The 17,339-nt window shown below is 31.6% G+C and overlaps 1 protein-coding gene across 4 annotated transcripts in view; it reads right to left on the bottom strand.

Annotated features, from left to right (window-relative positions):
- Window positions 1–3,089: 3,089 nt before the first annotated feature.
- LOC106461241 (exonuclease GOR-like) overlaps window positions 3,090–17,339 on the bottom strand; it is a 30,723-nt gene continuing 16,473 nt past the window's right edge. Inside the window, exons 1-3 of one of the 4 annotated variants that reach the window (XM_022388109.1) lie at window positions 15,120–15,617; window positions 6,830–6,970; window positions 3,090–5,397 (exon numbers count right to left, since the gene is read on the bottom strand). In XM_022388109.1, the coding sequence (XP_022243817.1) occupies window positions 4,265–5,397; window positions 6,830–6,970; window positions 15,120–15,357 (1,512 nt within the window). In that variant the 5' untranslated portion in view covers window positions 15,358–15,617 and the 3' untranslated portion in view covers window positions 3,090–4,264. Of the gene's footprint in view, window positions 5,398–6,769; window positions 6,971–13,682; window positions 13,924–15,119; window positions 15,618–17,339 lie in introns of those variants that run through there. The other 3 variants (XM_013921048.2, XM_022388110.1, XM_022388111.1) reach the window with 3 other exon arrangements.

Genomic DNA, 17,339 nt, shown 5'->3' on the forward strand with positions numbered 1-17,339 from the left:
GGGATTGACTGTCACTTTATAACGCCCCCACGGCTGAAAGGGCGAGCATGTTTGGTGTGACGGGGATTCGAACCAGCGACCATTAGGATTGCGAGTCGAGTGCCTTAACCACCTGGCCATGCCGGGCCTCATTAGAGGGATGGTTGGAGCAACACCTGCATAAGAATATCTGATATAATCTTCAACAGGATTATGACATAAAAAAGCTAGGGAACATCTATGCTGAGCTGCCAAGAGTAAATGTACACAAGGATAAAAAACCCACTCCGAAAAAAGTCCTAAAGATTACATTATATAAGCATAAAATACCATTTTCTACCTCCTTATTTTGATGTACTATCATTTAAAATTTGTCAGTTATTCCGGTATGTGTAGTTTCACGGAAAATGTGGTCAAAATAGTTTTTAAGTTGCTTTCATTTCCTTGAGATAACACCTGTTTTATCATGTGTGATATAGCTGTAATGTTCTACTTTGTGAAAAAATATAGGTACCATTATCGTTCAACAACAGGTCGGGCAATATATTGAGGTGAAAAATGTATATTTGATTAGCTACACTGATAGCCTGGTTGATTTTTAGTTTTGCTTACTTTGATCCAAACTTATAATTATTTAAAACCTTGCTAAATTTTGAATGACAGTAACCTCTCACATGGGTAGCTCAAGTTGCTCTAGGTAAACCCAACATTACCTGTTAAGCAAGGAATATTTAACAATCTGGTATATGATCAAGGAAGACAGTCAGTTAGCTGATTCATGTAAAAGCAATCATCCTTTTTCAACCAAGCAAGTACAAACACACTGCATTTGTGTTATAAATATTACTCATTTGTATTTTAAATTGTGTACAGCCTCATTATTTCATTCTCATGTACTCAATTATTCTGAAAAATTAGAACTACTCTATAGGAGATATCTTTTCAAATCTCCTGTTATTCAGTGGACCTATCCTATCACTCAAAAAAAAAAAAATCAATTTGATCTGAATATATAACTGTGGCTGTGTTTGCAATGAAACAGTTGGTCCCAATGAATTTGTCATATCTGGCTGGTTGACTAGTAGCCCAGGATCTACTGATGAAGCCACCAACTGCAGTGGAAACATCACTGTCACTTTTAAATTATAAAATAAATGACAAGCTGGCAGATTATTCTCCAGGGTGAAGACTGTCATCAAGATAAGGAGAAAAGTGATTACAGGGTAGCATCAGATTTCTGATGATTGGAGAGACTTCATCAACTACCAATGGGAACTCACTCAGGAAATGTAGGTAATCCACCAAATGACATCAGAATGAAAGAAATGCACTAAAGCCTTGAGTGTCATGCTGAAGACTCTCAGGTATACAGACTGGCCAGTACTCCTGTCTGTGAAAACGTATATTTTAATGTATATTACACAGTTCACTTTCTTTTTTTGTAGCTGTTATATATGCATGTATATATACTCACATACAAACACAAACAAGGGGATTATAAAGAAATTTTTCAGTTCATCATATCTGCAGAGGAGTGTCAATAGTATCAAGCAGATGCAAATATCACAGCTGCCACCAAAGATGCCACTGTGGCTTCTTTCACACATTTCCCAGGGATATAAATAGGACTGTCATTTGTACTACAGCTCATTCAACCAACTTGAAGCTGCCAGATGTGCAGAGAGGTGAACTAGTGAAATATTGTTACAAAAAAGCATGTAATGCCCAGGCAGCTATCGGGGAATACTATAGAGCGCACAACATCTGCAGAAGGCCGCCTTGTTCCACTGTTGATGCGCACAAGTTCATAAAAACAATCAAGGATACAGGTTATACTTATGATAAGCCATGTACAGGCAGACCACAGACACCTAATAAAACTATCACTGAGGTCCACCATGGCATAATTGAACAAGCCGGAATCTGGATTTGTGAAGTTATACTGTTCAGAAGGCTTTTAGGTCAATTTTATAAATGTATCCTTACAACATTGGTTCTCAAATTGGGGGTTGCAGTACATACACAATACTTTTAAACTACTCAGTACCTACAGATTCATTGGATGGAGGGCCTCAGTCAGATGCAAAATGTTCCTGGGGGGCCTTGTGCTGAGGAGGCTTGAGAATCCATGCTTTATAAGCTGCATCCCATTCAAGCACTGCAGGAGATGGATTTAGTTCAACATATTTATTTTACATTGCAGTTCATGTCAAATTGGAAGTCAGTGACCAATGACCGACCAATATCTTATGGGCTGATGAAACAAATTTCATCTTTCTTAGAAGTGTCAACACATGCAACTGCATTATTTGGCTGGAAAGTACTCTACATCTAACATTTTCTACACGTCTCCATGATGTTAATGTGACAGTTTCACAGCTGACCTTGTGACTGGACTGTACTTTTCTGAAAAACCTTTAGCACATGTTTTGCAAATCTGCACAGTCAATGAAATTCTCCCAACAAATGCAATTTCCATGCTACATCAAAGAAATGTGACAAACATTACAGTTGTTCACGTAAGATGGTGCCACTCAGCATATTTGCAACCAGGTGAAACATTCTTGTAGGAAAATTTTCAGAACAGAATTATTACTCATGACTTTCCTTGTGAACAGCTATCTAATTCACCAAATCTAAAATCAGGTAATTTTTGATTGTAAGTATTACCCAAAGTCTTGCACAATTCGATACATCAAAAACACAATTGTCTAGGAAGTTGTCAGCATACCAGATGAGATGCACATTGTTGCTGTAATGTCCATTTTTATATGGCTGCAATTCTTTCTGGATGCTGGAGGAGTACATTTTGAACAGCTGCTGTGACTGTTTAGACATTAGGTCATAGTGGCACCATCTGAAAACTGTGGAATTTGCATCCACATGATACCCTTAACACTTCTGTGCAATTTAACCATTCTATGGCATACCATTTGTGAAATATGGCACCCTAAACTGTGAAACTTTCTTTATAATCACCTTGAACCATATGGCAGAAATTCTAAGTTACCAATGATTTTTCCAGTTTATTTTATATCTACATTCAATAATATCAAGCTAAATATCTTACTTTTTGTTTTTTCTTTACACAAGAAGCACACACATTTTTAAAACCTACTGTTTTATTTCACTCTAAAATCTCTCCATAAAAACTCCAAGTTTTCCAGTGTTCTTATCTCCAAATTCATATGTCCATTTTGTTATCAGTTGCTAAAGAAACATACAACTTAACCTCACATCACTTTCCCAAACAATATTTAAATACCAAACCAGTTCCATCCTAAAGATTTCTTGCCATTAACAATTTCCTCAAATCTTTAGAGAAACTTGGTAAATAACTTAAATCTGTACAAAAATTGTAAACAAAGTACAAAATTTACAGACAACTGCTAGAAAAATCCACAGTCTGAAATCGACTAAAACCATAACCTATAAAACTGCTTGTAAAAATTACAAAATGTTCTACTTGTACTTGAACAGAACACTGTGAGCAAATAGTATTGTACAAAACAGCTTCATGATTATGGCCAACACACATTTAAAAATACACATAAAATGATAGCTTCTTATGATTGTTGAATATGCAAGTTTCTTAATTTAAATTGTGAGCTAACTAGATATTTCAGAATCAGTTCACAGTTAAAACTTGTCTATTTTCAAGTTTGAAACCACTGGTGCAAAATGATAATAGCTAAGTTATTAAAATCACACACTTCATAAAAATATATCACATGGTTCAAACTGCATTTGTCCCAAATAAAATTGAAAATTTAAATACTGACACTTAGATGATAAGCTTATAATAGCATAAAATAAAAAAAAATCATGTTAGTAACACAGTTTAGATGATTACGTTGACATCTCTCCTTCCTACCAAATGCTTAAAAATTATTATTTACATGATATGGTTACAATCGGGTAAATTACCATTTCTCGAATAATCACATTGAACTGGAAGTTTTCCTGAAAAAAATTAATTTTCTGAATACGATTTAAAAAATCTCTCTCTCTTACACTACAAGTTATTATTTTCATCTTTGAGAGTCTGTCCTTGCACTTTTTATTTCTAGTTTGGCAAGAACAAGTATCTGTGTACTATGATGGCAAAATAGAATGGTTACAGTGGAGCGAAAAACAGTGTCACATATATAAACAAAAATAAAATCATGGTTTGTTATTAAAATGAAAGACAAACACTCAGGACTTGCGAAATAGTAAATTGGTCAAATAATCCATAGAAAGTTTTAGAGAGAAATCCAGTGGATAAAGAGTTCTTAAAATTATTTCATGCCTGCCAATCCTTTATAGCTTTCCATAAAACCAACTCCATGCAGGCTCTAGCATCCTCAACACTGTCATGGCCAAAACCATTCTCTTGGATAGTTCTTTTCAAATAGCTTTTAATGAGAGATTTGAGAGATCGCTTGAATGGAAGACCATAGTAATGAGGAAAGAGGATGGAAGTATCAATCACAGTCTCATGGATAAGCTTCAAAGCTTTGAGGTCATTATCCAATCCATGACCAACAAGAATTGTCTTAGAGTTAAACATCTTCAGTAATACTGCTCGAACATCAGTCAAGGTAGTGTGGACATTCAGCATGTCATTAGCAGTGATACCACTGAAACGGGTATTATAATCTATAATGGGGTTTTCTGGTAACACCAGAGAGTCATACACCGTTAATCCATCAACTCCCACAACACTTACCTTGGTGACTTCTAGACCCTTGAGTGTAAAACACATCTCACAGTCTAGGGCATATATCCCATAGTGTCCCATTTTCTTGCCTTTGTTCTTCAATTTTGTTTTCAGAAAACCATCAACTGTATCATGGTTTTGAACACTGACATGGAATCTACTTTTGTTGCAGCCATAAGCAGCTAGTTGTCCTCCACAACACGAATAACTTACTTGTTTCACACCGCCATCAAAAGAGCTTTGTTTTTTACCAAAATGATATACACATTCTTCATTTGCCTGATACTCCCCATCTGTAGTGATATAAAATTTGGCACGACATCGGCAGCATGTTCGTTCCGTAGGGTCAACAACATCCTTCTTGAATGGAAGTGGAAAACCATTTGTGATGATCAACCTACCAGAATCATCTGGTAGGTTAACAGGAAAACCATTCCTTCTTTGTTCTTCCTTTGACAAAATATAAGAATACAATCGATGGTACAGTTCACTTTCGTCTACTTTAAGTTTCCTGTAAATCTGAAGTGGAGAGAGCAGTTTGTTATTCATGTATTTAGGCTGATGACTGATTTCATTTTCCCCTTTATTAGAAGGGTTACATTTGTGAGCATTCTTTAGAGCACTGCTATGCCGGGATTTTTTAGTTCTTGCACGTGTAAAGTTCTTCCTAGCTTTTTCTTTATGACACTTTTCCTGGTTCTCTGAATTCTGTCCACCTGTAAGAAAAACAAGAAAAAATTAAGAATCACTTTACAGATACCTAATAAAGAACAAATAAAACAACAGGATCATTATCTATATAACTTCTGGTTTTGGATCAAATGTTCGATTACTTTCTAAGAAATAGCAACCAATATGAAAAAGAAAAAAAAAAGACAATATATTTTAGTTTTTGTTAACATGAACTACAAACTTTAGTGACAAAAAAATATATTTGTAATACTTTTCAGAGAAAAAAAAAGTATTAAATAGTTATAACCACATTAATAATAAAGTCTTAATATATCAAAGAACACCTCAGCAGGCCATGATTGTTATAATGATGTTTTATCACACTTAAACTTGAATGTCTAATGGTGGATAACTCTCTGAACATATCCATTAATAGAGCTTTAAAATTACAAATAAGCAACCTGATGTTGCCTTTATGTTATTCAAAATACAAGAACATCTTCACATATACATACGAATAAATGACACTTCAAAAATTAATTTTTTTACATGTACCTCTAAATGTTAGTTGCTCTAAAATGGATACTTTTCATATACCAGCTATAAAAGTTTGAAATCTCACAGTTGTGGAACAGCAATATTGCTGATAATTTAAAAACTAAATACTAAATTTATTAATACTCTTTTATTGTAAAATTGTTTTTTGTAATCTTTAAAGAATACTTTAATACAAAAAATGCTAATTCTATCATTTTTAAAGCAACAAATACAACTTGGTCAGTATTTTTAAACAAAAAAAAGTAAAACTATGTTCATAACGATTTAGCATGAATGAACACTAAGATTATGATACAAAAAGTATTGTTATGTTTGAGTTTTAGTCTTACTACATTGTACAACTTAAAAACTGTTTATTTTGCTGAAGGAAACAAAATCATTTAGAGGATTAGTAACTATTGAAATAATTTGCTTAATAAACGATTAACATTAGGAGTTTTAATAAATTTCTACATTAATGTAGATAAGTTCCATAAACAATGTTATACACGATTCTGAAGTTTTAAAAGTTGCTATTCTTGAAAATCAGATTATTCTTTGAACTTTTTGCTATATATTTTTAATGAATAATATCATTAAATACAGATTTTTATATAGAAACAGATGACCCTAAAATTACTATTATCATATTTAGCAAAATTGTTGATTCATAATGAGACTGTGCTAAAAGCCTTCATATAAGAATAAATTTTATATGTCACACACACAGTTACTTCAAGAACACAAGAGCTTCATTAAAGAAGTCACATGTTGATCTCGATTTTTTTAAAAGCACATAACATCTAAAACCATTATATATAGACTATGTACCTTTCTAAAATATTCTAAGTTATGTAACAGGTGAGGAAAATACAGTACCTTCTTTGTATGAATCCAAATATTTTTCATTGCTATTTAATTTCACATCAAGAATGTTACCATTGTGGCTCTTGAGAGTCGAAAGCAGCCAAGGCTGAGTGTACTGGGCTTTCATGTTACTGTGTTTAGTAGATAAATTCTTCTTTTTCTTATTCCGATGGTTAGTTTTTGAAACTTTCTCTTCAATGTTACAATCTGAATCTGTCAAAAAAAGCTCAAGCTCATCAAAAATTTAAAAATTCACACTTAAGCTTTAAATCATTGAAAAAAATAACATATATGTCACAAATGAATAATCATCATCCTTTATTTATACTCATCCTTATTTCTTTAATGTTATGTAATTTTTAAGAGCCATAAAACTCATGTCTGTTTTTGATGTAAAAACACATTTAAGGGTTTCAGTTTACATCACTAAACTATAAAAATAACATTAGTTATAATTTCAAATTGCTACTTATTTGATAGTTGAAATAACAAGTACATATTTGCTGTAAACAAGGTGCACAACTGTCTGTGTGAGTACATGGAATATCACATGCCTTGTTTTATTTTAAGAATAAAACAGTGCATATCTCATCAGTAAAATAAATTATATATACCATTATTTGAGATAAGCATTATCTGTTTTGTACAAAAGTTTCCTTTATTTGGATGTTTAGTACTGATTAACAATTACACACATGTATATTTATTTCTGGGATAAATTTAGATATTTATCAGGATTGCAAAGAAACTGTTCAACTATTACTTTTAAAGCAATACATGCATGACAAATCAAGATGTGCTTAGGATATGACAAAGTTTGATAAATGTGTGTAAGTGTGGTTGATGTACACGTACAAAATGCCTCACTGCATGTAACAAACAAGATTACTTCTAAACCAAAGACATGTGGAACAAATGATATGAAGTAATTCAAGGTGCTTGAATGATGTAAGCAAACATCGGGTAATGGAATGACTGCTCACGTTAGTAATTTGTTGCAAATGATAAATAATTCAGTAAAATCTGTGAAGTATATCAAAAACACAACCCCTCAATAACTGTGTGTATTTTAAATTGTAAATGAGCAAAACCTGATTCAGGTGTTTATGCATGTAAAAAAAAAATTCTACTTCACAGCATTTTTAAATGTAGTAACGAACTACTAACTTCACTGTAATTCTGATTTTTTTCAGGTTTTTTTTTACTAACATATGAAATACTGGTAAAATTGCTTCAAACAAAAGATATTTAAACACAACTTTCTATTAGTCATTAAACTGGTTAGTGTATTTATATGGTTGTTTGAAAGCAACTGTGTTTATAAAGATCACCTAATTTGAATAATATAAGAAATCAGCCCTGTACATAGTACTTTTATGGGATGCAGTCTACATGAAGATTAACTGAAAATGTCAACAAATGATTTCTGGTCTGATTGTCAAAACCATACTTCTCTTACCTATGGAAATTTGACATTTGCTGTAATGTCATGATAAGCAAGTGAAATTAAAATGCATAAATGTTTCATTATAATGTATCAAATTAACATAGGTATTATCATTTATCTCTTTAGCCTTTATTCTTTGAAGGATGAGGGACATTTACAGTACCTAAATAAAAGTTTGTCACAATAAATATATGCTTCATAATAAAAAAAAAATGTACAATTTGAATTTGCTGGTTCATTTTTAAAATTTCTAAGCAAAAACGACAACCACTACAATGTAGCAAAAATATGATTGAGACCAAAAAAATTCTACCCCACATTTCCAAATGTAAATATTGTTGTACAGTGTTAATAACAATACTGAAGCTACTTTAGGTATAATAATTGGCACAAAGTTTTATACAATAATGTCAATTTTAAAATTAACACAGATTGTGTTATAATGCTTATTTCTTTTTCTTTCTTCTATATGCACAATCTGGTTCACATCTTTCCCTACATAAGATAAGCATCCTTGACATACAAACTTAGTCAGTGAAACCTGTATGTACGAAAATATCAAAGTAATGGTAATCTGTTGCTAAAAGAAGAAAATATTGTTAAATATATCTATGTACGAGAAATAACCCACAGTGCCTATCAATACAAAAGATGAAACCTTATTTTTCTAACAGTAATAGTAATGACCTTACCATATTCAACACCTACACAGGTATAGCAAGTTTTTTTCTTTATTATACAGATAAAAATACAAAGTACTTTACACTGACTTTGTTCTCAGCTAATAAAGCAAATTCATCATTCTAAAAAACTGTCTAACAGACAATTATTGAGGCTTTGCTAATCATACAGCAATTATTTATATAAATGTGTAAGTAATCTGTACAAATTTATTAAAATTAGTTGCATTTCACAAAGAAATTTAAGACTAAAAAATTAAAATATTTACATACTAATTACTTAGCTTGTACATCATTATTAACTTGAGTATTCCATGAGGCACATAGCTGCTATTTAAGCTTTAGACTAACCAAAGCATGTGACATACACAGATTGTATAATACTTGTTTTACAGCTGTCCTAGTGACCTCAAAAGAAATAAGCAAACACCTTCCTAAAGAAACACTGTGATGACTACAGCAGATATGTTTTGTTTGACCCAATTGACTTTTAAATGAGGTTATGTTAAGAGTTCACTTGAAAAATATACATACTAACACATATTTTGCAAAACCTACAAACATGTACAATATTTAATTTTTTTCAACTATTAACTAATATCTTTATTGCTTAGTTTACATTTCAAGATGTTATTTGATCTAACTTATATAACTGCTACAAATGATGTACAATGAAATTTTCCATATTCTCTAAAACATTAACAGATAAGAAACAAAAAGGGACAGATACATGAAAAGAACGAAACATTTGGTTAGACTATACCCAAGTAAAAACTATATGCATATGAAGGTTGCACTACAACATGTGACTTGTAAATTATGCAGTGTTTGAATTACATAAACAGCATGACATGTGAATTTCTCTACACAGCACATGAAAACAACTTTAACATACGCAATGAATCAATATACAGAAATAAGTTGTTTCTGGATCAAGTATTATAAAATAATATCTAATGAAATTTAATGTTGCATTTATACATAATATTCAAGTATAAACTTTTTCATATGCACCTCAGATGATACAAATTTCTAGTTATAAATTTTCTATAAAGATAAAATTTTCATCATATATGATTTCACATTTTCTGAACTAGTTCAAGCAAATGTTCAAGTACTTAGTAATTTTGAAAACAAATATATTACTAATTTTAATTTCACATGTTAGAAGGACAAAGCATAAAAAAGTTGATTTAACATGTATGCAATTACAACTCAAGTACAAAATTTCATATCAATAAAATAAATACATGGTAGAGGACACATGCATTATGATAAATGTTTTTACTGTTTATATATCACTCTCAGAAATTTTTACTTTGAAACTATTTGGTCTTTTAGACACAAAATGTGCCACATTTATGGTGAACAAATTGGGTAAATAGCCTGACCTAAGTATAAAAATAATTAAATTTTTCTAATTACATAGATTGTTAAAGCATGTAAGAAGTTTCATTTGAGAACATCACTTATTTGAACCAGTCTTATAGTAAATATTCTCATCCAGAAGTAATTACAATTTGGTTTACTACCAATAATTTCCTATCAATGCATCTCTTTTTTTTACTTTATAAGTTAACATATTTTTTAAATAGGTGAGAGAATTGAAGTTATAAATGTTTCTTGAAAAGGTTTATATTGTGCTTCTTACATTGTATTTTATGGAATTTGTATTCTATAAAGACTTTAAAGAATTTCTTTAAGGTAAAAAATTAACATTTACTTTTATATAATACCATTATTGGGTCTGTAAATAACATTTGTTAATGCAGTCATTGGGGTTTAGGAATTAAAATTTCCTAATAATATTATAATTAAACTAAACCAGCATATTAAATTCATTAAAAATACTTCTTAACTTTAAGTTTTAAATAATGCATAAAATAAATTATCAAAGCTGTCACTAAAATTTTAGGTTTAGTCCAGAAATTCATGTCTAAATTTGTTTGGAGTGAAAAATGAATAAGTTAGTAAAACAACAAACTTCACTGTCTTGATATTTCTTACAAGAACAAACAGAACATTTTTTTATTTCAACTTAATAAGATCCTTTATATCAACAAACATATTCAACACAATTTAACAGCACAAACCACATCATAAGACAAACCATTCCTCTAGATTTTCACTTGCAACTGAAAAAAGAAATTGTCAAAGAACAAACCTCTGTCTAGGATTCCACATCTTTAAACCTACCATCCCTAATAATTAAGCTTGTGTTTCCAACCTTTTTATTCCATCACATTAAAATCTATTTGTTCCTTTCACTACAGTTAAAGTCTTAGCAGAAGATTTAAAGGTTTTATCAATAAACACACCTGAATCCCTTTTCTACTACACCATATTCATAATGCTACTGTTACAAAATGAGCTACTAATCCTTACCGAATTTCTTTAAATTATATAAATAGCTTTAAAACTTCTCATATTAAAATTCATTTTCTACATTTAAGTCCCTTCATTTTGGGTAAGAGAAGCATTCCAACATTTTAGCACCATCAACAAATTTATAAATATTACTTCAATAGTTCTAAAGAAATTATCCAACAGGAGATTCTAAAACAAATCCATGATTTACATTCTTCCACTTGGAAAAATGCCATTAAACTAATTTTCTATCCACTTATTTTTTCATGTATATATACATGTCATTTATGGACAACAGGGGACCTATTGGTCCATCTAGGCTATCCCATCCACTAAATTAAACTCTAAAAACAAAACAGTAAAAAAAAATCATTGACAAATTTATCAAGCCCCTTAAACTCCATTAAATTAACTGCATCCACCACACCTGAAGGCAACCCATTTCAAAGGCCAATCACCCTGTTAGAAAAATAAAGCTTAGCTTAAGATGACTTCTATACTGCCAAAATTTATGTCACCTAATCCTACAGTCTCATGATTAAGTACGATAAAAGATTATGCATCAACACTATCAATTCCCTTACCAATCTGAAACATCTCAATCAGATCCTTTCCAAATCTTCACAGATCTTAACCTGTCCTTATAATACAACCAGGTATCACCCTAATAGCTCTCCTCTGAACACATTACCCCAAATGTGGCCCAACCAATGACCTATACAATTATAATAATATTAAAAGCCAAGTATCAGTCTGTCATGCTTGATTTCTCCAAATTTTGTGAGTTACATGAGTCCAATTCCCCTTTTTCTCCCATAATACTGCCTCTTTTCATTGCCCGTTCCCAATTTAGTTGAATTCAATCACTAACATATGTGTAAATAGCTCCTAAATTTCTGAACTTTTTCTGCTATACAAAAGTCTGCCAAGGAGGGAGATTTTATACCAAGGATTTATTTAGCACCAAGTGAAATTAATTTACTGTTTGTTATGATGAGAAGTTTTGAACGATGGTCGAGTATTTACCAGAAATGTGGTTTTTAAAGAACAATTGGAATAATGCAATTGATGTGATTAGAAAATAACTGTGATCAATGAATGCTGGGACAAGGATCAAAGCTGGGAAGAGACATTCTTTAGGTAAATGAGTTATTGCTCACGATAGGCAGTGATTTTCTGAAGCTAGAAGGCACTATATTTTTCTTATGTCTGTTTATGGGCAACAAAGATGTAAATGCATAACATATTGGAGGATCCAAATTTGGTAGGCTTTGGTTTCCCATCATTTTTGACAAGCATTTATACTAGTGTAATTATAACCTCTTAAGTCTATCAATGCAATAAACATTCAACTTACTAATTTCTCTCTCATGAAGTACCTCTTCAAACAGATTAATTATTATAAGTTTGATACTTTAAGGCTGGTGGTAAACTTTCATTAAAATAAATAAAACTTATGTATTTCATACAACAATGGAAAGTACAAGAATAAATGCATGCTCAAAACATTTTTGTTGATGATGGATGTCAACATAATTACCACAATTAATAAAGTGCTAAGAACTGAAATTATTGAAAATATTCATTACATAAAACTATTAAAATGAATCCTCTCCAAAATGTTGATTACATTTTGTTTTTGTATTCAAGCTTCTATATTATTCATATTACCAATACTTCAAATTTTCCACAATCAGTTTGATTAATTTTTCATTGAACCATAACTAATTTAACATAACTGGTCAATGTACATACCTATAGCCAAGTAAATTTTAAACTGCAACAACTCAATAATTCTTAACTAATTATCAGGGGTGTAATCCTGTGGGTTTGCAAAGGAGTATTGATCTATACTTCATGTGCAGGGAAAGTACTGCTCTCGTATTTCAAATGTAGATAATTTCCTGTGTTGCTTTCTTGTACATTTAAATGTGGATCAGTGGGATTGTAATTATGTCTCTAATATGAAACACTTTATATAAATAAAGTTTTTATCATTAACTGGAACCTCTCTGACTTTGCAGATACTGCTGCTTTACAATAATATACCACAATCAATGATTTCCTGAATTTGTAATTAATTAGTAAACATGAATGCCATATTACAAAATGATAATGAGCTCTTCCATTGGAGGAGGGTAAGAGAGTGAAATCATGGTGACCTTTCTTTCCTAAATTTAGCACTACATCATTGCTAATTATGTTAAGTGACTCTAACAAGTTACACTTACAGTAATTTGTTTACATACACATGATCAATTCCATACTCAAACACTTTGAATACTGTCATCATTATGAATAACAATAAACATAATACCTAATTTGTTACATTTATGTACTTACCTTTCTCTACCAATTTCATGTTACATTAGAGTTTGCACAAAATTCATAGTGCAGAAATAATACAGAAGTACATTATTTCCTAACCTACCTTATATATAACGTACTACTGGTACTACACTGTTCATTTTGATCAGGCGTTACTGTATTACTAACGTGTTCCTTTGTTTAGCTGGGTAAGATATATCGTTGTCTGAATTTAACTGAACTTATATAAGTCATAACTACAACTACAAGCAAGTTACTCTTTCTGTGGTAACAGTGTTTAAAAGATTTGAAATGTTCTAAATCCTTGCATCATAAAATGATTCACTGACGTTATTTCCCTCTAACACTAGTAATATCGCTTCTCAGAATTTCAACAATGATGTAACCGGAATTCCGAATCGGCGTGATGTACTACTACTACTACTACTCAGCTATCATAATTTATTTAGCTCAGGCCTATGCAAAGGTTATATACGTAGGCTACATTGTATAAATTTAAATTGGTGAATGTATTGTAACAATATATTATTTTATGGCGAGTTTTAACATGATAAAAAAAGTACAAGTTATGTACTTTATTTTGATACGTCTGCGTTTAACGTTTGTTCGCCTTCGGTTGTTTTAACGTTTGAGAGGCTAATCCTATTCTCTGTTATTAAGCGCTGGTTTTCAAAAACGAATGACGATGATTTCCAACATGTGTAGGTAACTTTCTTTGTTGGCTTGTGTTGTAAAATAATTTGGAAATGCCCTTTGGATGACTTAATTCCAAAATGTGTTTGCCGATGCTATTGGGATACAGGGTTTCTAAATTCCGATGTTCTTTGTATCTCCGTTGAGACCTCCTGCAGCATTTAAGTTTTACAAATACAAGCCAGCGTTAAACAAAAGAGAACGTGCTTTACTTCTAGAACTTAAAGTTAAACTATATCTCCGATATATATTCAAATAATAAATGATCGGATTGTTTGGTCGATAAGCTACTAATAAGAATAAGTATCAACTCCAAAAGAAATCACGTGTGACATAGAACTTGGGACTTTTTTACTTCACTCTGCTAAGTTCAATGCTACATTACCCACATTAATAAATTTAATCAAACATTAAATTTTAGTTTTACGTACTTAATATATTACAAGAATGAAATTAAAAGTATCAACAATTTGCTACTGATTTTGTAAAATTCACTAAGAAAACGATATTTTTCAGTATTATCTTGTATGCACATTTTTTCAAAACATTCATTTTGTAGGCTAACATTAGTAACAATTATTTTATGTTTATGAAAAGAAAGGAAAAAATGTAATGACAACTTTGAAGGTAAAACAATAATATAAAATCTCTAAATTTTACGGCTACACCGGTGTAACTTGTAAGTTGAAACTGTAAAAATATGATAGAATGGTTAGAGTAAGCTTAACTTTATAGATTATATTTTTATAATATATTTCTTCCCCAATCAAGATTCTTATTCTTAATATTATTATTATTCTTATTATAATAGAATTCTTACTGAATTCAGTAAAAAAATATATCATACCTTGAATACGAGAAATATCTTCATCGTGGCGACGAAGAAGAAAAACGATTACAAGTATCATAGACGATATTACTGACGTAACAATAGCAATTTCCGAATGTTCACCAAGAGATTCAGTCCACACCGCCATGCTGTTTACGCGAGTAGAACAAGCCTCGTGTGTTACAGAAAGCAATAAGAAAAGGTGGAGAGCTATTGCAGTACTCTTTCTTATATGACAAATAAAATTGGTCAACATTTAAAATATTTTTCTAAAACTAATGAAAAATTATTGTGTACATATTTACATTCTGAATTATTTGCATTTCAATATCTTTTTGCTCAAATTAAATGATCATTATTCGCTGAAAATTATTCTTTGAGAAGATACTACACCCTCGGCTTCTTTACTTTTGCACTTCGATAAAATCAAAAGAAGGGAATAGCGACGAACATCTAATTGTTAATGTTCAGTTACTACATTGCACTCCAAGGCTTTTGCTAGTGATATAACTATTACTCAACATCACTTAGTAAGCAAAAGTGACTAACGTCATACAAAACGTTATGTCATCACTAGTTCTAAGACGGCGTTTTATCATTATCGTTACTCATCACTTTTATGAAGAATTAAATAGTGATTTTACTAACGTAAAATTAAGTGGTTAAATTGGAAATCTGGAGCCTTTGTGCTTCCTGGACTTGCAAGCAATTGCAGTTACCACTGTTTTTGTCTACCAAAACTTGACATGGTTGTAGATATCACTTCACCAGAGGTAGCTCATTATTGGATATCAGAACCAGTACACTAATATATTCAACACCCCAATTCCACTAATTTTCGAATATAATCGTATGATGTTCATTGTACTTCTACAAATTTTCGATTGTCCTAAAAGATTGTTTCAGCGCACCTTGGCCAATTGTTCTTTCTTAAAGTTAAAGTGGCTCTTCTTAGCAACTTCTTTAGCTGCGGAAGTTGGGACCGACTCCCCTTTAACCACTAGATAACAAATAAAAATAAAATTAAGAATAAGCTCAAACAGGGGCAACACAAATGTAAATATCTTCATATATTGATTTTCAAATGAACAGTTTGTTTGTTTGTTCTTAAACATAAAGCAACATAATGGGCTGTCTGTGCTCTGTTCACAGTAGATATCGAAACCGATTTTTAACGTTATAAGCCTTCAAACTTATCTCTGAACCATCAAGGGCAAAATGAACAGAAAAGACTTAATTTTCTTATGCAGAATAGTTCTACTGCTTGAGCAACGTTGAACTGCCTTTCGTGAAAATATAAATCGAAATATGTTGTGATGCTATTGAAAGTGCATAGTGTTTGTTATAATAGTGATCTTTTAGGTAGGTCAGTTATTAGAATATTATCCGTATATGTAAGACTTTTTAGGCTTGAGGCTTTCGATACTCCATTCCGCAATACAAGCTTAAAACCTTCGAGTAACAGACGTATACTATGGAATTAGAAAAACTAATCCTATCCATACTAACGATATCTCTTACGGAATTTGATTTGAAATACGTAAATATTTCTTAGTGATTAAATGAAAACTTATAACATGTTTGTAATTCATATACATGCCGAGACTGGATTATTTTTGTTTAAAATTCAGAACAATATTGCATACTCTGTTTCTTTCGTCTATACAGAGTTTATAAAATGTTAAACAACCAGGATCAATTCTGCTGCCTTACACTTAAGTGATCTGCCTAGATTACTCAAGTATGAGTAGAGTACGTAGAGTTCTGAACAAATCTGATGGTCGCGCGGGGAGTCTCAATGACTGCGAGGTTAAACCAAACACCTTTAGTACAAAAGTCATTTTGAGCCGAATGGTCTGATCAGAAATGAAAATCGATCGACTAATCTAATAAGAAACACCAGATCTGACAACTTTTTCAAAACCTGTGTATCAGGAGTAATGATTATACTCCCAGATCCCTACTCAACAGTCTGACGGTACCGGAACTTTAACTGTTTATAAACAAAAGAATATATTCATATACAAAATTTTAACACATAAACACTGCTGTCTGAGATGGGGTTCTGAGGGACGGCAGATCCATTCCCCAAGTATTGTTTATATCTACCCCTCACTAACGCATATGGTGGTGTTGTCCATCCTTCCTTACTCCTAGGCCCGGCATGGCCAAGTGGTTAAGGCGCTCGACTCCCAATCTGAGGGTCGCGGGTTCGAATCCCCGTCACACCGAACATGC

The sequence above is a fragment of the Limulus polyphemus genome, unplaced genomic scaffold (assembly GCF_000517525.1).
Source record: "Limulus polyphemus unplaced genomic scaffold, Limulus_polyphemus-2.1.2 Scaffold921, whole genome shotgun sequence".
Classification (NCBI taxonomy): Eukaryota; Metazoa; Arthropoda; class Merostomata; order Xiphosura; family Limulidae; genus Limulus; species Limulus polyphemus.